The sequence below is a fragment of the Mesoplodon mirus genome, assembly GCF_964341445.2.
Source record: "Mesoplodon mirus genome assembly, chromosome: 2".
Lineage (NCBI taxonomy): Eukaryota > Metazoa > Chordata > Mammalia > Artiodactyla > Ziphiidae > Mesoplodon > Mesoplodon mirus.
In genome coordinates, this window is record NC_138977.1 from 153,373,623 (window position 1) to 153,400,798 (window position 27,176).

General features: G+C 38.1%; 1 protein-coding gene across 1 annotated transcript in view; it reads left to right on the forward strand.

The window, feature by feature from the left end:
* ELOVL6 (ELOVL fatty acid elongase 6) overlaps positions 1-26,758 on the forward strand; it is a 141,482-nt gene extending 114,724 nt beyond the window's left edge. The window contains exons 4-5 of the mRNA XM_082639109.1: positions 8,238-8,389; positions 24,405-26,758. Coding sequence (XP_082495235.1) covers positions 8,238-8,389; positions 24,405-24,829 — 577 coding nt within the window. The 3' untranslated portion in view covers positions 24,830-26,758. The remainder of the gene's footprint in view (positions 1-8,237; positions 8,390-24,404) is intronic.
* The last annotated feature ends 418 nt before the right edge of the window (positions 26,759-27,176 follow it).

Below are 27,176 nucleotides of genomic sequence, written 5' to 3' on the forward strand. Positions count from 1 at the left end.
TTTTTTTTTTTTTTTGCTGAGATATAGTTGATATACAACATTGTGTTAGTTTCAGGTGTACAGCATAGTGATTCAGTTTTGGGTTGTTTTTGTTTGTTTGCAGATTATATTCCATTATAGGTTATTACAAGATATTGGATATAATTCCCTAAGCTATACAGTAAACGCTGTTGCTTGTCTATTTTAGTGTATAGTAGTTTGTATCTGTTAAACCTATACTCCTAATTTATCACTCCCCACCTCCCACTTCCCTTTGGTAACCATAAGTTTGTTTTCTATGTCTGTGGGACTGTTTCTGTTTTGTATACAGAGTCGTTTGTATTATTTTTTAGATTCCACATAGAAATGATATTATATACCGTTTGTCTTTCTCTGACTTGTTTCACTAAGCATAATATTCTCTAGGTCCATTCACGTTGCTGCAAATGGCAATATTGCATTTTTTTTTATGGCTAAGTAATACACCAGTGTGTGTGTGTGTGTGTGTGTGTGTGTGTGTGTGTGTGTGTGTGTGTATCTATGTGTACCACATCTTCTTAAGCCAGTTGTCTGTTGATGGACACTTAGGTTGCTTCCATGTCTTGGCTGTTGTAAATAGCACCACTGTGAACACTGGTGTTCATGTGTCTTTTCAAATTAGAGTCTTCGTTTTTTTCTGGATATATACCCACGAGTGGAATTGCTAGACCATAGGGTAGGTTCTACGTTTTTAATTTTTTAAGGAACCTCCATACTGCTTTTAAGGTATCCTTTTTTTTATTAACAAAAACCCAAGGGTTATTTGATATCAGATTATAAATATTAGAAATGAGAATTTAAAATTGGGTTTCTAATAGCTCCTGAAAAAAAGCAATTCATGGATATTGTAAAACAAAATTCTAATAGGAATGATTGTTAACAGCTTGAATGGTTTTCCTTCATAAATATTTTTATAACTAACAGTTTGTATATGCATAGTCTTTTTAAAATGTACACAAATTGGATCATACTATAGAATGTTCTGCTCCTTATATTTTTCACTTAATCATCATTTACCCTGGAGCTCTTCTATGTCAGCACCTAAGGCAACTGTACCTGGTATATTTTATTGCTGTATTGTGTTCATTGTAATGTATTTAATAATTCTCATGTCAATTATATTAGGATATTTACATTATGTCCTAACTATCTTTTTTGCTTTTTTAATTAATTTTTAAAAATTGAGATAACATTGGTTCATAACACTATATGTTTCATGTGTACAATATTATCTTTTTATTTCCATATACCCTACAGTGTGCTCACCACCAAAGTTTTAGTATCTATCACCCTAGAGTTGATGCCCTTTACCCAATTCACCCTCCCCCTCTGGTAACCACTACTCTCTCTTCTACACCTACATATTTTTGTTTGGTTTGCTTTATTCATTTATCTTTGTTGTTAGTTTATTAGTTTTTTATATTCTACATATGAGTGAAACCATATGGTGTTTGTCTTTCTCATTCTGGCTTATTTCACTTAACTTAAAACCCTCAAGGTCCACCCACTTTGTCCCAAATGGCAAGATTTCAAAAGATGTGTGTATGTTTAATTTTGGGTGTGTGTGTGTGTGTGTGTGTGTGCATGTATGTATGTGTGTGTGTGTGTATATATATATATGTGTATATATATATATATATATATATAATGCAATTTTAGCCTCATGTTTCTTGATCCACAAGGAACTTCAAACTTTCTAATGGAGGTATGCAATTAAATATGCCAATCAAGATAGATGAGTCACACCTAGAAATGATCACTCTGTAAAAAGTGAAAATGTACACTCTGAATTGTTAGTGGAGAAAGAGTAGAGAAAGTAAATTTTTTAAAATTACCATGTATATCCCCATTTAACTGCTGATTTATTGGACAAAAAAAACACTTCACACTTTGATGGCTTGTTATATTATTATTGAAAAATATGTTTTTAGCAAAGACCAGACTAGACCAAACTAAAATAGACATTCTCTATTAAGGATACCTCTTATCAAGTGTGGAAAGGTGGGTTGTCGTTAGAGACATGATACTGATATGGAGACGCCATCATTCCCTGTCACGAGCATGGTAATTTTTTGGTTGTTGTTAAGTTGCTTTAACCTATTCTGGGATCATTGAGTATTCTTCCAATTCTGGAAACTATCAGAGTCTAGGACAGTTGTCAGAGTCTAAAAGAGTCTAATGACAGTTAAAGTTTGTTATCAGGAAAATCAGTGGCCTCTCCCATGTTTATAAAGAGTTGCTACTGTTAGATCAGCCGTTCCCATGTTTTGACAACTGACAAAATTTCACAAGTTTTTTCTTTTTTCTTTTTCTGATTATAGGATACAAGTGTAATGAAACGTTTTTGTTGCTCAATCCTGGAAGTAATTGTACCTTTGGTTATTGAGTTAGCAGGGAGTGGGCAGGGGGGAAGGGGGTCAGCGTGGTTGGCACTTCATAATAAAAAGTCCTTGAGAAACCTTGTTTTGAGTCCAAAATACCTTACATTTAAGTTGAGGGCCAAGAAGGGAGCAATGCTAAAGTGGTTTTATCAACTATTAGTGTTCATGCAGAAATAATTTAATGTATTATTGATGATTTATACCCAAGGCTCTTTCTTCACAGGGCAGAATTCTGGAATTCTTATAGTCATTACTGAGGTATTCCACTTTGACTTCCAGATGGCACTAAAATTGGAAGGCTAGGATACAGAGTTATTCAACTTTTTCTCAAGTAAATACATAGTCAGACCTCATGGTCAGAGTATGGGTTTGAAAGAAGATTAGCCATATCTCTCAAGCTTTTTTAGAAAGGGCCCCAGTACTTACACCATGAATTCTTCTGTCAGAATTTGAAATTTGTTTATACAATACACATATGTTTATTTACATGTTTACTGTCTCCTACAATGAGCTGTAGAGACTCTCGCTGACCCATTGAGTACTATAATATCTGACACTTGGCGGATGTTGATGACATAGGTGTGGATTCAATAAATAAGTCAGTCTTTCTTCACCAGTCCCAGTGCCAGGGTGTCATCCATGGGTTGATCAGGGATTAGTGTTGTATCTCAACCTCATACTAAAAAGTTACAAGCTAGTACCATTGTGATTATTTATTCAATGTATAAATTGTAATTAGGCACCTATTTAAAAATATATTTTTTAACTTGTCAGTCTAATATCTGCTTGTTTAAAGTAGTCAAACAATGCAGAAATGCGTATGGTACAGAATAGAAGGTTCCTATCCCCACCCCCAGAGTATCACAGTAACAGTCCAATGGGCATTCTTGGCACTTCCTTGAGTACATCGTGGCAAATGATTAATGATGACAAAACAGGCTTCTTCTGGACCAGAAATCCAGAACATCTGATAGAGAAGAATCGCCTCAGTTAATCAGGCTGTGATCTCCTCCAGATCTCCTAGCTGCATTGTGCCTAACATAGCTGAAGGGGGCAGAAACAGCCACTGCACCGTCCACTGAGCTCTTTCATTAACTGTTATAATCAAAACTAGATTTTGGTAGGAAAAATGATGTATTTCTTAAAAAAAAAAAAAAAAGATGCTCTTGTGACCTTAACAGCTAGAAAAGGGGTGTGATGCAGTAAGTAGTCATCTGCCCTCATTAAACACAATGGCCCAGACTCTTGGCCTCTTTGAGGCCCTAGATTTAGAATAACCTTTATCATCTGATTGAAAGATAAATTTCATATGAACCAGATGCTTTTCTATATCAACAATCTCTCCCTCAACATGTTCTATGGGAAATGCTCATTTCACATTCTACTGCGAACTTGCTATCGTTTATTTTGTGAAAAGTTTGCTCATGAAATAAAACACTTAATAAACACTTAACAATAAAACACATAATAACAGGAACAATCATTAGTGCAGATCAAATTCTCAGTATATCAGTTTCCTTGACTTTCGATTAGAGATAATTAGACTTAATTGCTCTTACCTGATAAAGTGAGATGAGAGTTAAAATTGATTTTCAACATTGAAGGACAGACCAAGTAAAGCAGCAATAATAACAACAATAAATAGTAATAAAATCATAATAGTACAATAAAAACTGTTTTATTCAGCACCTATATATTAGAGGCTCTATGCTAACTAAATACCTTACTTATATGGTACTACAAAATTCATAGAACTAATTTACAAGTTAGGTATGATTATTATTTCAGATGAATAAAGACTTAGAGAGGTTAAGTAATTTTCCAGTCATTAAACTAGTAAATGAGAGCACTGTGATTGATATTTGCAGCTCTAATCTATTGTCAGTGGCTTATAGTGGTTGGGAATGTTGATGCAATGTCCAGGCATGGCCAGAGAGTATGTCCGGATCGATTAGTAACATCTGCCAGAAGTATGGGTAAGGACGGGGCAGAGCAGAACATAAGCTGTATATTTGTCTCTTGCATCACATCAAGATGATGTAAATTAGGGAGGAAAAAATGTTTGCTCCCTTTAAGCATCACAGTCTAAGGACCCTGTGCCCAGTTATAACAAAAAGCTGTATGGGGGCTTCCCTGGTGGCACAGTGGTTGAGAGTCCACCTGCCAATGCAGGAGACATGGGTTCATGCCCCGGTCCGGGAAGATCCCACATGCCGCGGAGCGGCTGGGCCCGTGAGCCATGGCCGCTGAGCCTGCGCGTCCGGAGCCTGTGCTCCTCAACGGGAGAGGCCACAACAGTGAGAGGCCCACGTACCGCAAAAAAAAAAAAAAAAAAAAAGCTGTATGGTTCCAAAGCGTACAGTGGCTGAGATGTGCCAGAGGCAGAGCTACTGGCTTCCCACAAATAACAATCATCCCACTGGCCAAGCAGCTCCCCGATGGCTCCCCAGCAGTAGCATTGTCACATCACAACAAAGCGCCTTTGCCCTCAGACACATAGGCCCAATGTCTGGCACTGAGGGTTTCCCTGAAAAATGCACTGTCCTCTGTTTTGAGTCAGCCTTATTGTTCAGAGCTTAGGGAGTGAGGCTTATGTCCAGATATGGGACAATAATATGTGCTATGCTCTTGTTGCCAGCAATGTTGTGGGTCACCATGATACCTAGACTTTCAATTCTGCAGTGCTCTGAAATGACCTCCTCGTGCCCTAACCCTCAAAGTTTGGAGACGTATTTTTGCCTAACTCCAACACCACCTCCTCGGAAGTCTTCCAGCAGCAACAGCAGCAGCCAGAGTCAGTGTATCGATTCTTGTCACCTCAGTGTCTAGAACACTGCCAGTAAATATTTAACAAATAAAAGGATTAATAGCTGTGCCGATACTTAAGAAATTAGGTATAGTTAAACTACAATGAGTTTTGAGACTCAGGAAGATAAAAAGGTAGTAATTATTCCAAAGTTACTTTCCTTGGATCTGCTCTGATCATGTGTGAAGCACACAGTCTAGCAGCAAAATATAGTAGAGGATGGGCTCAGCTTCCTGGGTGTGGTGGGCTTGACTCCGTGGGGAGAGACATGATCCCTACGATGTACTGATGGTTCAGAAAAGTCATAGGTCTGGGGCTAAGGAGCAGCGACCGATACATATTGAAAGTGTGTCATTTGTGTGTTTCTTTGCTTTTGGCTTGTACAAAAGTCACTGACATATCTCCCACTGGTCTATGAAAGGCAGACAACTGATACAGTAAGTAGTTCACCAGCAGTGTCTATGACTAGATGTATTGGGTTGGCCAAGATTTGATAGCTACCAAATGTTAACTAGTATTCAAAAGTCTCCTGAAGTCTCTGGTGTGTTGTGTCTGCTGGGATGCTTTGGGGTGTAAATAATAAAAAGCAAAACTCCAAATAGCTTATACAGTAAGGAAGTTTTATCCCCAAAACAAGAACGCTTGTGATGGGGTCACTGAAAGATGGGTTAACTCAGCAGCTCAGTCACATCTTGAAGGAATACTTTGCCATCCTCTCTGACTTAGCTTTGTCCTCAAGGTAGCTCCCTCCTGGTTGCGAGATGGCTGCTGCACTTCCAAGCAATACGTGGTAATAAGTAAGGAAACCTTTCCCTAAAAGGCCCCCAGCAGCCCTCTCCTCACATCACATTGGCTAGAATTGGGTCAGTGCCCATCTTAACAAATCACTGGTAAGGGAAGTGGGATTACTAAAACTTGCTTAGGTAATTAGAATCTACTCCTAAATTGAAGATAAGGTCACCTTCCTTAGGGGAATCATGAGTTGGGAGAACCTGGACAAAATCAGGCTTCTTTTAACACGGAGAAGGAGAAAGGGGCTTGGCCCTTGAATAGGCAGCCAACAGTGTCTGCTCTGTATGCTCAGTGGACATGCCATATCCATACTTCCATAATACCTTCCATAGCAGCAAGTCAGTCCCCAGTTGGCTAATAACCTTAATTTGGTGATGGTGGCAACTTTTCATATGAAAATTTAGCCATCATCTGGTGAGGTAAAGGCAAACCATGAAAAATCAATTCAGGTAAGACGGCAAAATCTGCATTACCTGATGTTACCAATGAAATCCAACTCCCCATTCCCAAATCAGGGCAGCTTATTGACTGTAAAGGCTTAGGTCACTCCAGCAGGAGGGGACATTTCTCTGAGATAAGAAAGTGAGAAGGAACAGCCTTCAAGTGAACGTGGGGGGAAAAAGCTCCCTAAGAAGAGGAAAAGGCAGAAAACTGAAAGGATCAGGAAGTGCTGGAATGACTGGCTCACAGTGAGTGGGAAGAGAATGGCAGGAAGGAAGGTGAAAAGGGGGGAAGGAGAGGCCATTCAGAGCCTTGCAGGTCCCACTAAGGAGCTGGGGGTTACATTCTAAGTGCAGTGGGGAGACACTGAAGGGTTAAACGGGATCTACAAATGTAAAATCGTACCAACAATCCTATGCAGGATTGTTTTATATGTTGGAAAGAGTAACTCTGTTTAATGTAGGCCGTATATCATTAGAGAAGCTACTCACAAAATCCCCACTTAATAGGCAGTTGCCAGGAATTCAACTTCATTACCTTGGTTCTGTGCAGAGTTGACCTTTAGTTCGCGCTGGTGGATGGATGCACGTTTGTGGACGGGATAGCCTAGTGGAATGACTTAGTCAGGAGCAGCACTTAAGACATTTTAAATAAATGATAATGCCTCTGAAAAGAAATAAAACTCCTGTTTCCCTATTGGATGAGGCTGCTGTTCATTTCAGTCGCTGTTCACTAGTTTATCTCCTGTTTTTAATTTAATTTTCCTTTTTTAATTGGAGCATAGTTGAGTTACAATGTTATGTTAGTTTCTGGGGTACAGCAAAGTGATTCAGTTATACACACACAGATATTATTCTTTTTCATAGTCTTTTCCAATATGGTTTATTATAAGATACTGAATATAGTTCCCTGTGCTATACAGTAGGAGCTTGGTGTTTATTTTATATACAGTAGTGTGTGTGTATCTGCTAATCCCAAACTCCTAATTTATCCCTCCCCCACCCCCTTTTCCCCTTTGGTAACCATAAATTTGTTTTCTATGCTAACTGACTTTTAGAACCTAAAAAGGGAATGCTGCCAGAAATAGGATGGGTAAACACATCTCCCCCCATGGTCAGCCAGCTCTCCTTTCAGTCATGCATGTGGCTTGTGAACTCTGGGACACATGCGTACGGGGTTCACTATGTGATGGAGGTTGCCTGTCCCAGTTGCCAAGTCCTTTCATACTTCATGTTACATCATTGAGCTCAACACACTCCAGAGCTCTCCTGTTTCCTTAGCAGTTCCTTGATAACAAGTCCATATGTCAGTTTTCTTTTCAACAACCTCACTTTTTCAACAATCGCTAAGCCTTCTTCCTCTGGCTTCTGTGAGAAAGACGGATTAGAGAGAGATTCAGGGAACAGAGCCAGGCGATTTGGAGAATGATTGGACAAAGGACAGAACTGAGATAATTCCAGGAGTTTTCAGCCAACCCCATCTCATCCCAAGGGATAGTTCTCAAGCTGAAACACAAAGGTTATCAGAGTTCTTGAGATCCTGCCCTGGATCTATTCCCCTTTTCCATGACCTCTTTTTGGAACACTGGTGCAGTATAAGTGGCATGGCCTTCAGAAGAAAGCACTGACGAGTTTTCCTACTCTTGTTTACAAAACATTTTTAAATGCTTCTGGGTAAATGCAAATGACTGTGATGCCTCTCTACCTATTTCCTGCCAATGGCAGTCTTCTAAGAATGGTTAATATCAGATGTGAAATTATTTTCCTGAATGTTGTTTCTTTTCTCTTTTCATTATGAAGTATATTCGGTGCTCTTCGAACTGGTGCTTATATGGTGTACATTTTGATGACCAAAGGCCTGAAGCATTCAGTTTGTGACCAGGGTTTTTACAATGGACCTGTCAGCAAATTCTGGGCTTATGCATTTGTGCTAAGCAAAGCACCCGAACTAGGTGAGTGTCTTCTCTCCTTACATTTCCTCCCCCAAACCCCCACCCCTTTGTAGCTACACACCCACAATATTCATGGAAAAATGAACAAAGAAATAATTTGAAGGTCCTGTTTCACTGGTTGCAGGAAAGTTACAATGAATGAATTTGCATTCTTGACTAACTTCCACTGTTTTTTTTTTTCTCTCCCCTCCTTCCCTCCTTTTAAATAATTGTACATTGAATATGAAGAGCAGAATAGTTTACATAGAACATGCACGTATCCAAGCCTTACTGAAAACACACATCCAGAGGCTTATAACATCTACCCAGCCCCTTCTCTGAGGCCATTAACAGCTGCGCTAATATTAGAATATTGGGAAAAATTAGCCACACAGCTATTTCCCAGTCCCACATCGAAGTGTAATTTCAGCTCTGGAGTTTGGACGCAGACTAGGAAATTGAGCTTTTTGTTTGGGTATCCTCATGTTCTCATTAACGAAATATTAAGGGTTAGTTTCTGGTGTTGTTTAATTTTAATCATCAAAGAAATAGGCCTTAGGGGAATGTAGTTCATCTTCTAGAAATTAATCTAAAATACTGGGGCTAGAAGTTAATCCAATATCTATATATGCAGATTCCTAAGGTTTTTCCTTTAACTCTTTAATAGTCTTAATATAAGTGTGGCACAAGTTAGCAGAAACAGTGGAAAATTAAGTAGCAAGTGTTTGACACAGACACAGTTCCCCAGGAAAATATCTCTGCTGCCAGAGAAAGGGATCCACCCGTGATAATAAGCTCTGAGTTCATCCATGAGCAGCGCTGGCCAGCATGTCACAAACTGGTACATATCCTTAGGGGACGCCTATCCATCCTCTGGGTTTCTTAATGTTTTATCTGGAATTAAGAATTGGGTTATTTCGTTCAAAATTTTTATTTATAGATTGTGTCCCGTCTCCTGTTTCTCCTAAAAAGGGGGTTAGAGGTCGTAATTTCACTATATCACCTACAGTATTAGCTATCAAGTCTTTCTGAAAGGTGCCCCTAGTTTGTGTCTGTGTCTGTTCACAGTGGATATGACGTGTCTCCCATGTGTGCATACGCCACCTATAGCCACTCTCCGCCGCAGGCTGTAACCTGATGCCTACAGAGTGCTGACAATTGGTTTGAACTGTTGGTTTGACCACTGTCTTCCCAGGTCAAAGACAACGGAAGAGCAGCGGGGAAAAAACTTAAGCGCTCACACACAGAGCCTATGAAAACAGTCTTAGAGTGAAATGCATTAGTATGGATTCATTCATTTATTCCTTTAATAAATTTTTAAATTTATTTTTTATTGAAGTATAGTTGATTTAAAATGTTGTGTTAATTTCTGCTATACAGCAAAGTGATTTAGTTATACATACCTAAACATTCTTTTTTTATATATTCTTTTCCATTATGGTTTATCACAGGATTTTGAATATAGTTCCCTATGCTATACAATAGGACCTCGTTTTTTATCCATTCTATATATAATAGTTTGCATCTGCTAACCCCAAGCTCGCACTCCAACCTTCCCCCGCCCACCCCTTCCCCTTGGCAACCACAAGTCTGTTCTCTATGTCTGTGAGTCTGTTTCTGTTTTGTATATAAGTTCATTTGTGTTATATTTTAGATTCTACATATAAGTGATATCATATGGTATTTGTCTTTCTCTTTCTGACTTTCTTCACTTAGTATGATAATCTCTAGTCCCATCCATGTTGCTGGAAATGGCAATTATTTTGTTCTTTTTTATGGCTGAGTAGTATTCCATTGTATATATGTACCACATCTTCTTTATCTGTTCATCTGTTGATGGACATTTAGGTTGTTTCCATGTCTTGGCTATTGTGAATAGTGCTGCTATGAACATAGGCATGTATGTATCTTTTTGAATTATAGTTTTGTCCAAATATATGCCCAAGAGTGGGATTGCTGGATCGTATGGTAGCTCTATTTTTCGTTTTTTAAGGAACTTCCATACTGTTCTCCAATATGGCTGTACCAATTTACATTCCCACCAACAGTATAGGAGGGTTCCCTTTTGTCCACATACTCTCCAGCATTTGTTATTTATAGACTTTAATTATGGCCATTCTGACTGGTATGATGTGGTACCTCATTGCAGTTTCGATTTTCATTTCTCTAATAATTAGTGGTGTTGAGCACCTTTTCATGTGCCTGTTGGTCATCTGTATGTCTTCTTTGGAGAAATGTCTGTTTACATCTTCTGCCCATTTTTCAATTGGGTTGTCTTTTTGTTGTTGAGTTGTATGAGCTGTTTTTATATTTTGGAGATTAAGCCCTGTTGGTCACATCGTTTGCAAATATTTTCTCCCAGTCTGTAGGTTGTCTTTTCGTTCTGTTTATGGTTTCCTTTGCTGTGCAAAAGCTTGTAAGTTTGATTAGGTCCCACTTGTTTATTTTTGCTTTTATTTCTATTGCCCTGGGAGACTGACCTAAGAAAACATTGGTAAGATTTATGTCAGAGAATGTTTTGCCTAAGTTTTATGGTGTTGTGTCTTATATTTACATCTTTAAGCCATTTTGAGTTTATTTTTGTGTATGGTGAGAGGGTGTGTTCTAACTTCATTGATATACATGTGGCCGTCCAACTTCCCCACACCCCTTCCCATTGTATATTCTTGCCTCCTTTTTCAAAGATTAGTTGACCATAGGTGTGTGGGTCCTTTAATAAATTTATATTAAGCACCTACCATGGGCCAGGCATTTAAAACATTGAAATGGAATTGCTACTTTATCAAAAAAAGAAATTTATAATATGAATTTAATGAACCAGGCCCCCAGGCAACCATTTTTAGTATTTGAATTAGGACCACTAGCTGCAATGTCTTAGGCCAGAGAAGTGTTTTTCAGACTTGGAGCTACAGACAATGCTTAAAAGTCTACAGATGTGTTTTTTAGGAATTTCAAAATTCTATGAGGATATTTTAATTTTGTGTCTTCATGTATGAATAAAAGAAAAGATTGTCTTGCCAGCTACATTTCTCATAGTGATTCTTTCTTCTTTTAGAGTCATAGAGTCTCTGAATCAGATCACTTTTCCTGAAACTGGTGTTGGTCTGAGAATGTGAGCATGTTTTTTTTCTCTTGGGTTTTTGTGACGTTTCTTTTAAAATAAATTCATACATTATTAAAGTTAGAGAATTATTCAAACTGAGAGATATCATATCCCCTTGACCCCTATACTTTATTCTGTATAATAAGTATCCTTATGAATCTCCCCTGTGTTTTTGATGAAGAATTGACTACAGATACATGAATACAGTAGATGCATGAAACTTGACTCCCCTTACATACCACCCCTGAACACCTTTACAATTTCCACCTCCCTACCCTCAACAAGTACTTTTTTTTTTTTTAAATCAGAAAAGGTGCCTCTATGCTTCTGGCCTTTAAGCCTCAAATTGCAAAGGAGCTACTTCAGTCTTTGCTTCTAGAAGTGCCTTTCCCTGCCAGGACTGCTTGTCTGTGTTCTGAGTTTTACCCAGTTGTGTTTGAGGGACTTGAGAATAAAATAGTCCCTTCTACCTTTTGAAGGAATAATATATTGAAGAGCCACCCAACCCATTCATAGCGGTCATTTTCCTTCAAAGATGTAAGTAGCCCGGTGCTGTCTGTCCTCCCAGCTTCCACGCCAGATGGACACCAACGTCTTAAGGTGGTGGACAAGTTAGGATTCATGGATGAGAACTGTTAGTGCATCACTCAGAGGTACTTGTGCTATAATCCTCTGTCTTGTTGGAGTGTTGTTGGTCCTGAGGATGTTAGTGAATCACGTGTCTTAACTAATCTAGGCCCGAACATGCCACTCCCTCCTGCCCCCATGTAGACCTTGTAATTGGACACAATTCTGTTCCCTCTTGAGCCCAAAGGAGCTGTACTCTAGTCCCCTGTGCCCCTGGCTTGATCATTGCCTTCCCTGGAGAAGCCTCATTCACCACAATAGTTCATAGGTTGGATATCAAACAATCCATTCCTTCACACTTCAAACGTGAGATTGAAGTGTTGACAGTGGGCTGAAGAGCTGAAAAAAAATTAAATCCCAAACTTGACATAGCTCAAAAATAATGAGGCTAGTGTGTGACACCAATTCTTCATGTAATTTCAGATCCGATATTTTCACGGTCTGAGTACCCTTTTTCATTTCTAAAATATGACTTATTCTCTTTTAAATACCCTGGAGCTTACTTGATAGCAGTCTTCCCAAGGTAAACTGCTGAATCAAAACAGATCCAAGAATCAGTTCACCTAATTTAGTGAACATGTGTGCTTGGATGGTTTTTTGTTCATTTGAGAAGTTAAATTCCTTCCCTGTTTTTCACTCTTAGAAAACTTTGTCACTATTGTTTAATCAAGAAAGCTTTATGCATTTGGATTACTTAGAATTTTTCTTATTTTTAGGTCCCAATTCTTCTTTTAAATTCTCTAAGATTCTGGACTCCCTATGTGTACCAGAAAGAAAAGGTCTTGTGAGAAAAAAGAACAGTTCTTCAATGTTCAATATGGAAACTCTATTTCACCCCCCCCCAAACCTGCATGCCTACAGTTTTCACTGAAGTAGTTTTTTATTGTGGCAAAACATACATAAACTTTGCCATTTCTAAGTGTACAAGGCTGCAACATTAAGGATGTTTGCAATGTTGTGCAACCATCACCACCATCCATCTCCAGCACTTCTATCTTCCCCAATGGAAAACTCTGTGCCTGTTAAACACTAACATTCCCCCTTCACTAGACTCTTAATAGCAAGAAGGGCTTTCTGTTTCAGCAGAGAACAATGAGCTCATTTCAGTGAATTCCAGGGCTACAGTCTACTAGAATAAGTAAGGGGAAGAGAGCCACAAACCTGCTTTGTGTGCCAAAATCTTTGAGTGACTACTGTTTGAATTATATTAAAACCTGCTGAGATTTTGTTTTGTTAGAACTTGGAAACATCTGCTCTGAGTCTAGGTCCTTGCTCAGTTGAGCTTGTCATTGTTTTTGAAACTCTGACTCAGCAGAGCTCCAGCTAACTCTCAGAAGAGAGGGGCACAGCCGTCTGTAACAAACCACACACATAGTGGGCTCTCCATCTCTTGGTGGCCATGCATGCCCTGGGGCTGCTAAATGCTCATGAACTTCTCCAGAGCTGCACACAGGGCTACACTTAATAGCACATGGGCAGAAGGCATAGTTCAGGAGGAACACTTAGGTATGTGATCACCAGGTCCTGCCTCCAGGCTGGCTCTTGATGGAAAATAGCTGAACCAAAGGTTAGAGAGACTGGTAAAGAACATGAGCCAGAGGAAGCTAAGATATGTGACATGGCCGAAACGTTCATGAGTCAGAAGTCCCACTGCTTACACTTGGCCAAAATTCTTTCCATAATGCTAACAGGACCTTTGGCCAAGAAAGATTGGTTGGCCAACATTGCATCCACAGTCCCTATCTTTTGTTTGTATTTCTAGGTCACTCTAGCTTTTGACAGGCCTGGAAGTGCCACCCTCTTGGTGTAACTGGCTCATGACAAATTAAATGGGTTATTAAGTAGTTTTCCCCAGAGGAAAAATAATTCATAACTGCCAGAGTTGCGTGACTGTTGCATCTCAGCTGCGATATCAAAAGAACCATGAGAGGTCTTGGGGATCTCTTTCTGGAACCCCACCAGCTTCCTCTCACACAAGGAAAACTACCCTTCTCTGGGTTGGTGGCCTGCTTGGGGACAGTAATCTTGATATGGCATTGGAATGCTACTCCTGAGAGGCTCAGAGCCATTACTGGAAGATCCTCACCTTCTTTACTCCATCTATCATCCTGCATATCTGTTCTGAGAAAAATTCTTATGTGTATCTAAATTTCATTTTGAAGATCTCATGACATGTCCTTTGCCCCCACCTCCCCATATTAAATGGAAACACCTAGTGTGTCTCAGATCAAGCCTGAGACCACCATCCCGACTCAGACAGGAAAAACACAAAGCTATGTTCAATTCCAGATTTGTAGCTTATATGTTAGCCCATTCTAATATGGTCTGTGTTTTGTCCCCTACCACTCTTCCCACACTGAAATCGTTCTTTAGACAATAAAGTTTTACATAAAAGTGGTGATAGAGTTAAAATTAAATCTAAAGAATTTAAAAGGATAAAATGCTCATTACTTTAAGGCAAATAACTTTTATTACAATATGTTTGAATATTGTACAGGATTTATATTTATTGTAGTTAATACTTAGAGACTCATAAAAAAAATCTCAATTACGAATGAATAAATTTGTTTTTAACATACAATTCCTTGGAGTTCTACCTTCTTTCCACTGGGAACAAAGGTAGCCTGGAATTACTGTGTCTACGTTATAGTCCATAGAAGGAAGGGGAGGCACAGAGTAGTAATTACACAGAAATAGTGGATCTTTGACAAGCACACAAAAATAGCACAGTTTAACATAAGTAAGTAGACCCCAGGTCTCCTAACACTAGTTGTGTCCCTTAAGTATACAAGTGAGAGTTACTATCACCATCAGTCGTTATTAGTCTGTCTGACACTTACAGGCTTAATATGTTAGGCATCTCAAAATAGAGAAGAGGACTTCAAAGAAAATTTTATAAGAGGTTCAGAAATGCAGCAGCTGGAAATTTTCCTTTTCTGTTCTAAACAAATAAGAAATAATAATGTTGGGGTATTTTGTTTGTTTGTTGTTGTTTTTTTCATATTCCCTAGGTAGCAGCTGACTTTATTTTTTATTGAAGAAGAGCTGATTTACAATCTTGTGTTAGTTTCAGGTATACAGCAAAGCGATTCAGTTTTTTTTTTTCAGATTTTTTCCCATTATAGGTTATTACAAGATATTGAATATAGTTCCCTGTGCTATACAGTAAATCTTTATTGTTTACCTAACTTATCCCTCACCCTGCCCCCACTTTCCCCTTTGGTAACCATAAGTTTGTTTTTTATGTCTGTGAGTCTGTTTTTGTTTTGTAAATGAATTCATTGGTATATAGTTTAGATTCCACATGTAAGTGATAGCATATAATATTTGTCTTTGTCCGACTTCACTTTGTGTGGTATTCTCTAGGTCCATCCACGTTGTTGCAAATGGCAATATTTCATTCTTTTTTATGGCTGAGTAATATTCCATTGCATATATACACCACATCTTCTTTATCCATTTCATCTGTTGATGGACACTTGGGTTGCTTATAGTGCAGCTATTGACACTGGGGTGCGTGTATCTTTTTGAATTAGAGATTTTGTCTTTTCAGGATGTATGCCCAGGAGTGAAATTCCTGAGTCATAGGGTAGCTCTATTTTTACTTTTTCTTTTTCTTAATATTTATTTATTTATTTATTCGGTTGCGCCGGGTCTTAGTTGTGGCAGGCAGGCTCCTTAGTTGTGGCATGCAAACTCTTAGTTGTGGCATGCATGTGTGATCTAGTTCCCTGACCAGGGATCGAACCCGGGCCCCCTGCACTGGGAGCATGGGGTCTTATCCACTGCACCACCAGGGAAGTCCCTATTTTTACTTTTTTGAGGAACCTCCATATTGTTCTCCATAATGGCTATACCAATTTACATTTGCACCAACAGTGTAGGAGGGTTCCCTGATGATAGTCATTATGATTGGTGTGAAGTGATACCTCACTGTAGTTTTGTTTTGCACTATAAGAAGTAATAATGTTTAACAGTTCAGTAGGGAAATAAACTAATAGCTTCTGCTGAGTGGAATAGGGCACCACCTGTATTATTCCAACCACAGCCATCAGAACCTTAAAAGTCTTTCCAAGATCCAGCATTATCTGACCTTCCTTTGTATGAGATGTTTTAGGGCATCCTTGAAGTATGAGCGATAAGACAAGGGTAAGTACTAAGTTCCCTTGTGCTTAATTAAATTTCAGAATAAGAAGAGGGACCACCTAGATCACCTTGTTATACAAAAAGAAGTCAAGTTCGAGTTCACCAAAGGTCATGAAGGATATTGGTTTTTCCCATATCTGAAAACCACAGAGATAGGAAAGAGAATGAAGCATCTGCCTGCATAAATCCTGTTTCTGTCTCACATGGGACAGAAACAGGATTTATGCAGGCAGATGCTTTGGTTTTTTTTTTTTTTGGACTCGTTAATGGAATCAGGTGTATTTGTTACTGTGCTTGCTCTTCATCCATTTTTATGTAAGTGTTCTAAAGTATATTTTTCAGAACCCCTAGACTTTTAAGACAATCACTGCAGATTAATAGCATCTACCTGCTTGAGCACCATTCTTGCTTCTATAATATGAATTCTCTACCTTAGAAACAGTGATCTTTTGGATAGTCAAAATAGCTCAGATGGGAGAGCATTAGACTGAAAAAACAGTGGCCTTTTTCTTCAAAGGGTATAATATTAGTAAAATTTTGGATAGATCCTGGAAAGCTTTTTCAAAGTTAATTCCATAAAAATGTGTGTCATTCTCAGTTTTTTATCACTTGATTCATTGGTACCAAAATATTCCTATTATCCTCTTCAGTAAATACAGTAGAAGATAATTTTTTTCTCTTTTCCTATTTTTGCCTTTTGTTTATTTAATTTTTTTAATTCAATTTTTATTTTATATTAGTGTATAGTTGATTTACAATGTTGGGTTAGTTTCAAGTGTACAGCAAAGTGATTCACTTATAAATATACATATATCCATTCTTTTTCAAGTTCTTTTCCCAAATAAGTTATTACAGAGTATTGAGTAGAGTTCCCTGTGCTATACAGTAGGTCCGTGTTGATTATTTACTTTATATATAGTAGTGTGTATCTGTTAATCCTAAACTCCTAATTTATCCCTCCCCCTGCCTTTTCCCTTTGGTAACCATAAGTTTGTTTTCAAAGTCTGTTTCTATTTTGTAGATAAGTTCATTTGTATCATTTTAAAATTCCACATATAAGTGATGCCATATATTTGTCTTTCTCTGTCTGACTTACTTCACTTAATATGATAATCTCTAGATCCATCCATGTTGCTGCAAATGGCATTATTTCATTCTTTTTTTATGACTGAGTAATATTCCATTGTATATACACATTGTATATATGTACCACATCTTCTTTATCCATTTCTCTGTCAATGGACATTTACGTTGCTTCCATGTCTTGCCTGTAGTAAATAGTAATAGTGCTGCAATAAACATTGGGGTGCATGTATCTTTTCAAATTACATTTTTTTCTGGATATATGCCCAGGAGTGGGATTGCTGGATCATATGGTAGTTCTATTTTTCATTTTTTAAGGAACCTCCATACTGTTCTCCATGGTGGCTCTACCAATTTACATTCCCACCAACAGTGTAGGAGGGTTCCCTTTTCTCCATACCCTCTCCAGCATTTATTGTTTGTAGACTTTTAAAAAAAATTTATTGGAGTATAGTTGATTTACAATGTAGTGTTAGTTTCAGGTGTACAGCAAAGTGAATCAGTTATACATATACATATTCCACTCTTTTTTTTTTTTTAGATTCTTCTCCCATATAGCCCATTACAGAGTATTGAGTAGTTCCCTGTACTATACAGCAGGTCCTTATTAGTTATTTATTTTATATATAGTAGTATGTATATGTCAATCCCAATCTCCCAATTTATCCCTCCACCCTGTTATCCCCTGGTAACCATAAGTTTGTTTTCTACATTCATGAATGTACTTCTGTTTTGTAAATAAGTTCCATATATACAATGGATGATTACTCAGCCATAAAAAAGTACAAAATAATGCCACTTGCAGCAACATGGATGGACCTAGAGATTGTCATACTGAGTGAAGTAAGTCAGACACAGAAAGACAAATATCATATGATATTGCTTACATGTAGAATCTAAAAAGAAGGGGTATTGTTTGTAGACTTTTTGATGATGGCTATTCTGATCAGTGTGAGATCATACCTCATTGTAGTTTTGACTTGCATTTCTCTAATACTTATAGTGATGTTGAGCATTTTTTCATGTGCTTTTTGGCCATCTGTATGTCTTCTTTGGAGAAATGTCTATTTAGACCTACTGCCCATTTTTTGATTGTGTTGTTATTTTGGTACTGAGCTGCATGAGCTGTTTGTATATTTTGGAGATTAATCCCTGTCGATCGCTTCGTTTGCAAATATTTCCTCCCATTCTGTGGGTTGTCTTTTCATTTTGTTTGTGGTTTCTTTTGCTGTGCCAAAGCTTTTAAGTTTAATTAAGTCCTATTTGTTTATTTTTGTTTTTATTTCCATTACTCTAGGAGCTGGATCAAAAAAAGATTTTGCTGTGATTTATGTCAAAGAGTGTTCTGCCTATGTTTTCCTCTAAGAGTTTTATAGTATCCAGTCTTATATTTAGGTCTTTAATCCATTTTGAGTTTATTTTTGTGTATGGTGTTAAAGAATGTTCTAGTGTCATTCTTTTACATGTAGCTGTCCAGTTTTCCCAGCACCACTTACTGAAGAGGCTGTCTCTTCCCCATTATATATTCTTGCATCGTTTGTCATAGATTAATTGACCATAGGTGCGTGGGTTTATTTCTGGGCTTTCTAGCCTGTTCCATTGATTTTTTGTGCCAGTACCATACTGCTTTGATGACTGTAGCCTTGTAGTATAGTCTGAAGTCAGGGAGCCTGATTCCTCCAGCTTCATTTTTCTTTGTCAGGATTGCTTTGACTATTTGGGGTCTTTTGTGTCTCCATATAAATTTTAAGACTTTTTGTTCTAGGTCTATGAAAAATGCCATTGGTAATTTAATAGGAATTGCATTGAATCTGTAGATTGCATTCAATAGTATAGTCATTTTAACAATATTCATTCTCCCAATCCAAGAACATGGTATATCTTTCCATCTGTTTGTGTCATCTTCAATTTCTTTCATCAGCATCTTATAGTTTTTGGAGTACAGGTTTTTGCCTCCTTAGGTAAGTTTATTTCTAGGTATTTTATTCTTTTTGATACGATGGTAAATGGGATTGTTTCCTGTATTACTCTTTCTGATCTTTTGTTGTTAGTGTATACAAATGCAACAAATTTCTGTGTATTAATTTTGTAACCTGCAACTTTACCAAATTTATTGATTAGCTCTAGTAGTTTTCTGGTAGCATCTTTAGGATTTTCTGTGTATAGTATCATGTCATCTGCAAACAGTGACAGTTTTACTTCTTCTTTTCCAATTTGTATTCCTTTTTTTTTCCTCTGGTTGCCATGGCTAGGACTTCCAAAACTATGTTGAATAAAAGTGGCGAGAATGAACATTCTTCTCTTGTTCCTGCCCTTAGAGGAAATGATTTCAGCTTTTCACCATTGAGTATGATATTAGCTGTGGGTTTGTCATATATGACCTTTATTATGTTGAGATGTATTCCCTCTATGCCCACATTCTGGAGAGTTTATCATAAATGGGTGTTGAACTTTGTCAAAAGCTTTTTCTATTGAGATGATCATCTGGTTTTTATTTTTCAGTTTATTAATGTGGTGTATCACAATGATAGATTTGTAAATATTGAAAAATCCTTGCATCCCTGGGATAAATCCCACTTGATCATGGTGTGTATGAGCCTCTTAATGTATCATTGGATTTGGTTTGCTAATATTTTGTTGAGGATTTTTCTATGTTCATCATTGATATTGACCTGTAATTTGTGTGTGTGTGTGTGTGTGTGTGTGTGGTATCTTTGTCTGTTTTTTGGTATCAGGGTGATGGTGGCCTCATAGAATGAGTTTGGGAGTATTCCTTCCTCTGCAATTTTTTTGGAATAGTTTCAGAAGAATAGGTGTTAACTCTTCTCTAAATGTTCTTCTGCCTCGTTTATTCTGCTAGTGATTCCTTCTAGTGTCAGCTGTAAAGCCATCTGGGCCTGAACTTCTGTTTGCTGGAAGATTTTAATCACAGTTTTGATTTCATTACTTGTGATTGGTCTGTTCATATTTTCTATTTCCTCCTGGTTCAGTCTTGGAAGTTTGTGCCTTTCTAAGAATTTGTCCATTTCTTCTAGCTTGTCCATTTTATTGGCATATAGTTGCTGTAATAGCCTCTTATGATCCTATGTATTTCCCTCTTTTTTATTTCTAATTTTATTGATTTAAGCCCTCTCCCTTTTTTTCCTTGATGAGTTTGGCAAAAGGTTTATCAATTTTGTTTATCTTTTCAAAGAGTCAGCTTCTAGTTTCATCGATCTTTTCTATTGTTTTCTGCATCTCTATTTCATTTATTTCTGCTCTGATCTTTATTATTTCTTTCCTTCTACTAACTTTGGGTTTTGTTTGTTCTTCCTTCTCTAATTGCTATAGGTGTAAGGTTAGGTTGTTTATTTGAGATTTTTCTTGTTTCCTCAGGTAAGACTGTATCACTATAAACTTCTCTCTTAGTACTGCTTTTGCTGCATCCCACAGGTTTTGGATCATCAAGTTTTTGCTTTCAGTTGTCTCTAGGAGTTTTTTTATTTCCTCTTTGATTTCTTCAGCGATCCCTTGGTTGTTTAGTAACATATTGTTTAACATCCACATTTTTGTGTTTCTTACAGTTTTTTTTTCTTGTAATTGATTTCTAATCTCATAGCATTGTGGTCAGAAAAGATGCTTGATATGATTTCAATTTTCTTAAATTTACTGAGGCTTGCTTTGTGGCCCAGCATGTGATATGTCCTGAAGAATGTTCCATGTGCACTTGAGAAGAATGTGTAGTCTGCTGCTTTTGGATGGAATGCTCTATAAATATCAATTAAGTCCATCTGGTCTAGTGTGTTATTTAAGGCCTGTGTTTCCTTATTGATTTTTCTCTGGATGATCTGTCCATTGATTTAAGTGGGGTGTTAAAGTCCCCCACTATTACTGTGTTGCTGTCAATTTCTCCTTTTACGGCTGTTAGCATTTGCCTTATATATCGAGGTGCTCCTATGTTGGGTGCATATATATTTACAATTGTTATATCTTCTTCTTGGATTGATCCCTTGATCATTATGTAGTGTCCTCCTTTGCCTCTTGTAATGGTCTTTATTTTAAAGTCTATTTTGTCTGATATGAGTATTGCTATTCCAACTTTCTTTTGATTTCCATTTGCATGGAATACCTTTTTCCATCCTCTAACTTTCAGTCTGTATATGTCCCTAAATCTGAAGTGGGTCTCTTATAGACAGCATATATACGGGTCTTATTTTTGTATACATTCAGCCAGTCTATGTCTTTTGGTTGGAGCATTTAATACATTTACATTTTAAGGTAGTTATCAATATTATGTTCTTATTGCCATCTTGTCAATTGTTTTGGATTTGTTTTTGTAGGTCTTTATTCTTCCCTTCATTTTTTGGTTCCCTTCACTTGTGATTTGATGACTATCTTTAGAGTTGTATTTGGATTGCTTTTTCTTTTGTGTGTGTTTATCCATTGCAGATTTTTGATTTGCAGTTACTATGAGGTTTTGATATAGCTGTCTATATAGAGACAAGATTGAAATTAAGAGACCAGCAACTTAAAACAAATGCATTTCCAATATCCTGCATCTGTACTCTCCTCTCCTCTTCTCATGATTACTCATTTTGACATCTTATTTGTGTGTGGATGATTTCCTACCTTTACTGTGTTTTTGCCTTTACCAGCAAGCTTTCCCATTCGTAATTTTCCTGTTTCTAATTGTTGCCTTTTCTTTTCCGCCTATAGAAGTTCCTTTAGCATTTGTTGTAAAGCTGGTTTGGTAGTGCGGAATTCTCTTAGCTTTTGCTTGTCTGTAAAGCTTTTGATTTTTCCGTCAAATCTGAATGAGAGCCTTGCTGGGTAGAGTATTCTCGGTTGTAGTTTTTTTCCCTTTCATCACTAAATATATCATGCCACTCCCTTCTGGCCTGCAGAGTTTCTGTTGAAAGATCAGCTGATAACCTTGTGGGGGTTCCCTTATATGTTATTTGTTGCTTTTCCCTTGTTGCTTTTAATATTTTTTCTTTGTCATTAATTTTTGTCAGTTTGATTAGTATGTGTCTCAGTGTGTTCCTCCTTGGGATTATCCTGTATGGGATTCTCTGCACTTCCTGGACTTGAGTGTTTCCTTTCATACGTTAGGGAAGTTTTAGGCTATAATCTCTTCAAATAATTTCTCAGGCCCTTTCTCTCTCTCTTCTCCTTCTGGGACCCCTATAATGCAAATGTTGGTGCATTTAATGTTGTCCCAGCAGTCTCGTAGACTGTCCTCATTTCTTTTCATTCTTCTTTCTTTATTCTGTTCCACAGCAGTGATTTCCACCAATCTGTCTTCCACCTCACTTACTTATTCTTCTGCCTCATTTATTCTGCTAGTGATTCCTTCTAGTGTATTTTTCCTTTCAGTTATTGTACTGTTCATCTCTGTTTGTTTGTTCTTTAAAGCTTCCAGCTCTTTATTAAACATTTTTTGTATCCTCTCAGTCTATGCCTCCATTGTAATTCTAAGATCTTGGATCATCTTTATTATCATTACTCTGAATTCTTTTTTGGGTAGATTGTCTAGCTCCATTTCACTTAGTTCTTCTGGGTTTTATCTTGTTCCTTCATCTGGAACATATTTCTCTGCCATCTCATTTTGTCTAATATTTTGTGTTTGTGGTCTCTGTTCCTCAGGCTACAAGATTGTAATTCTTGGTTCTAGTGTCTGCTCCCTGGTGGGTGAGGTTGGTCCAGGGACTTGTGTAGGCTTCCTCATGGGAGGGACTGGTGCATGTCCACTGGTGGGTAGAGCTGGGTCTTGTCCCTGTTGTGGGCAGGGCCATGTCAAGGTGTGTGTTTAGAGGTGGCTGTGAGCTCAGTACTTTAGGCACCCTGTCTGCTGATGGGTGGGGCCAGGTCTTGGTGCCAAAATGGCGACCTCTGGGAGAGCTCATGCCAATGAGTGTTCTCTGGGGTGTCTGCCATCAGTGTCCTTGCCCCCATAGTGGCCATAGCCTTGTCCCTGCAGGAGACTCTCCAAGACCAGCAGGTAGGCCTGGCTCAAGCTCATATGAAATCAGTACATTGCCCTGGGTCCCAGTGCAGGTGAAACCTTGTGTGCACCCTCTGAGAATGGAGTCTCTGTTTCCCCCAGTCCTGTGGAGCTCCTGCACTCAAGCCCTGCTGGCCTTCAAAGCCAAATGCTCTGGTGGCTCATTCTCCTGATGCCAGACCCCCAGGCTGGGGAGCCTGATGTGGGGCTCAGAACTCTCACTCCTGTGGGAGAACCTCTGCAATATACTTTTGCAGTCTGTGGGTCGCCCACCCAGCAGGTGTGGGATTAAATTATATCACAAAAGCGCACCTCCTACCGTCTCACTGTGGCTTTGTCTTTGGGTGAAGAATATCTTTTTTGGTAGGTTCAAGTGTTTTTTGTCGATGGTTGTTCAGCAGTTAGTTGTGATTTTGGTGTTTTTGTGAGAGGAGGTGGGCTCAAGTCCTTCCTCTCCACCATCTTGTCTCTCATCCCAGAATAGCCTTTTGTTTAAATTTTACTTTCCTAACTTCCATATGTCAAGGCTTCACATTTTATTGGGAGCTTACAAAGATATGTTTTTAAAGAGTACCTTTATCATGTATGAAAGGAAAGTGTCTTTTTACTACTCCAGAGAGGCCTAAGAACGTTTTGCTGGGCATTTGAATTCTAATTTGTTTCTCTTGATTAATAAATATCATTTGACTCTTCCAGGTGATATTTCCTAAAATGCATGGCTGAGTTGGAAATGGACAACACGGTTATTAGTGTCCCTTCCAAATTAAAAATTAATATGATTTTGTGCAAAACACCTTTCTGTAAGTAACATTTATTGAGTGCTTACCATGTGCCAAGAGGACATGTTGAGTATCCTATTTAATCCTCAGATAATTTCAAGCTATTATTATCCCCATTTTACAGATGATGAAATGGGAAAATAGGATAAATAACTTGCCCAGGGTCACTGAGCTAGTAACTATCAGTCCAGGATTCTAACCCAGTCCATCTCATTCTCAAGTACCAGTTCAAAACAACTACCTTCTTGCAGAAATATAGATTATGATTATGTTATGGTCAAGGGGCTCATGTCCATTTTTTTCTTTGTCTTTCAGGAGATACAATATTCATCATTCTGAGGAAGCAGAAGCTGATCTTCCTGCACTGGTACCACCACATCACTGTGCTTCTGTACTCCTGGTACTCCTACAAGGACATGGTTGCCGGGGGTGGTTGGTTCATGACTATGAACTATGGCGTGCACTCCGTGATGTACTCTTACTATGCCTTGCGAGCAGCGGGTTTCCGAGTCTCCCGGAAGTTTGCCATGTTCATCACCTTGTCCCAGATCACTCAGATGCTGATGGGCTGTGTCGTTAACTACCTGGTCTTCCACTGGATGCAGCATGACCAGTGTCACTCTCACTTTCAGAACATCTTCTGGTCCTCACTCATGTACCTCAGCTATCTTGTGCTCTTCTGCCACTTCTTCTTTGAGGCCTACATTGGCAAGATGAGGAAAACAATGAAGGCTGACTAGTGTCGGAACTGAGGAGGAAGCCATAGCTCAGGGTCATCAAGAAAAATAATAGACAAAAGAAAATGGCACAAGGAATCACATATGGTGCAGCTAAAACAAAACAAGACATGAGAAAACACACAACCCAAAGCAGCTTAGGGATAATTAGGTTGAGTTAACCCAGTAAGTTTATGATCCTTTTTGGGTGAGGACTCACTGAGTACACCTCCATCTCAAAGGACTGCTGCTGGAAGACCCCATTCCCTCTTTATCTGTCAACTCTAGGACAAATGAGAACAAAAGTGGGCCAGAGGCAGAGAAAGAGAAGGCAAACAAAAGCTATTAACAGTATATGAAAAAAAATGTACTTACTAAGTGTTATATTTCTCTAAGGATCAAAGAAGTTTACTTAAAAAATTGTGCGAACCCATACACACAATCCTTTCTAATCTTTTTTGACACTAAACTGGAGCCAACAGAAAAGATAAAAATGGAAGAGATACACAATAATGCTTTTGCAAAAATGAAAGCCTTTTTAAGAAAGGTTGGCAGTTGTAGCCCCCATGAGAAAAGATGTCTTAATCACCTCCTGAGAAAATGGATATAAACAACTATATTTCAACTAAGAGAAAGGCTTGTTTCCCTTCATCGCACAGCCTCAGTCTAGTGAGTTTGCCAAAACCAAACAGGGCACAATATTTTTCCAGGGTTCTTCCTGGGAGGAAGGAAATAATGCAGCCCAGTTCCTAAAAGGGCAGCCCCATCTCAGAGCATTTCTGATAGTTTAATTTCTACCCCTAAATGAGGTAGGAAGCATTATCCTTTGTTCTGTTGCCTCAGGCTTTCAAACAGAGGAGTAAATACAGAATAAAAAAGATACAACTCAATCAAATGATTTGAAAAATCGACTCTCTACTACCTGTAAAAAGGTGCAGTGCTGTACCGTTCTTGAGCTGGGAAAGAGAAAAGGACAGTGGGAAAGGAGTGAGCCGAAGATCAATATAATAGATAATAAGTATACCCCTCCCTCGGTGACTTCACACATATTCATAACGTTCAAATGAAACCCTATGGTACAGTCCATATTTTCTATATTTTTGTGAATTTCACACAACCTGCAGGGCTCTTCTTGATCTTGGGTAAACACTGTGTTTCTGCATCATCTGCATTTGCTCCCTAAGGCAATGCAGAGGTGTTTAAAGTGCCCTCTGCTGGTCAAGTGGAGATACTTTGACAAACACACTTCATGGCAAGTTTGGCTGGAACAGTTGACAACAAAGGGCCCCTTATAGACTTATTCTTCAAATTTTAAATGATATAAAATACTCACCATATTTTTGGCCAAATCAGAAGACATTCTTCCTGCTTCAAGTCAGCTTCAGAAATTTTTTTAAAAGGGACTTTTGCTCTGGAACTCAGAAAATTGATTTATTAAGAGCCATATTCTTTAAAAAAAAAAAAAAGCTAGATAACATCTGTAATATTTCAGTCCTTTTCAAGCCAAATAAATGTGTAAACATTCCTAGTATTTCAAAGAAGCAATTATGTCAAGGTGTTCAATGTGATATAATAGTATTCTCATTGGTTAAGTAGCTAAATGATTAGACAAACTAGATGAAAAAATTAGGGGCCACTACACTGCATAGATTAGACACGCATTACCACACATATAGGCACACAGATGAGGGGTCCAACGAACTTCAAAGCCCAAATGAATAGAAACACATTTTCTGGCTAGCAGAAAAAGAAGCTGTTGTTTATCTTTCTTGCTTTATTTGAGAGTGTACAGAAAAGGGATTTTTCAAATTATTTTTATATTATTTTAGCTTTAATTGTGCTGTCATTCATGAAACAGAGCTGCTCTGCTTCTCTGTCAGAGATGACAAGGGCTTTCTCAGCATCTCGTTTATGTGTGGAATTGAAAAGAATAAAGTTTTATTCCATTCTGTGTGAATGGTCTGAACCATGAACAAAGAATCCGTGCAAACCAAGTCATGACTGATGGGGTGGAGGGCGGGGGGTATGCAGGGAAGGGAAGCTGTTACACCTGTGTTAAATTATTGTGAACAGTCTATGATGTCTTGACGTTGGTTCATAGATGAATTGATGGAGGAATGTATTATTTTTAGGGCAAAAACTGACATGAGCTGAAAAGATAAGGATCTATTAGTTATAGCAGGACCTAAGATGCAAATAATGTTATTTTGAGCTTTGAAAATACATGATACTGTGCAATAAGCTTTTTTTCTTAGAAAAAAAAGCAGAATAATTAAAATGAGGAAAAGGCCAAATAACAGTTGACTTAAGCTCTAACTGGCCGTTCAGTTAAACTCAACTCTGGTTGATTTAATTTAATTATTTAATCCAT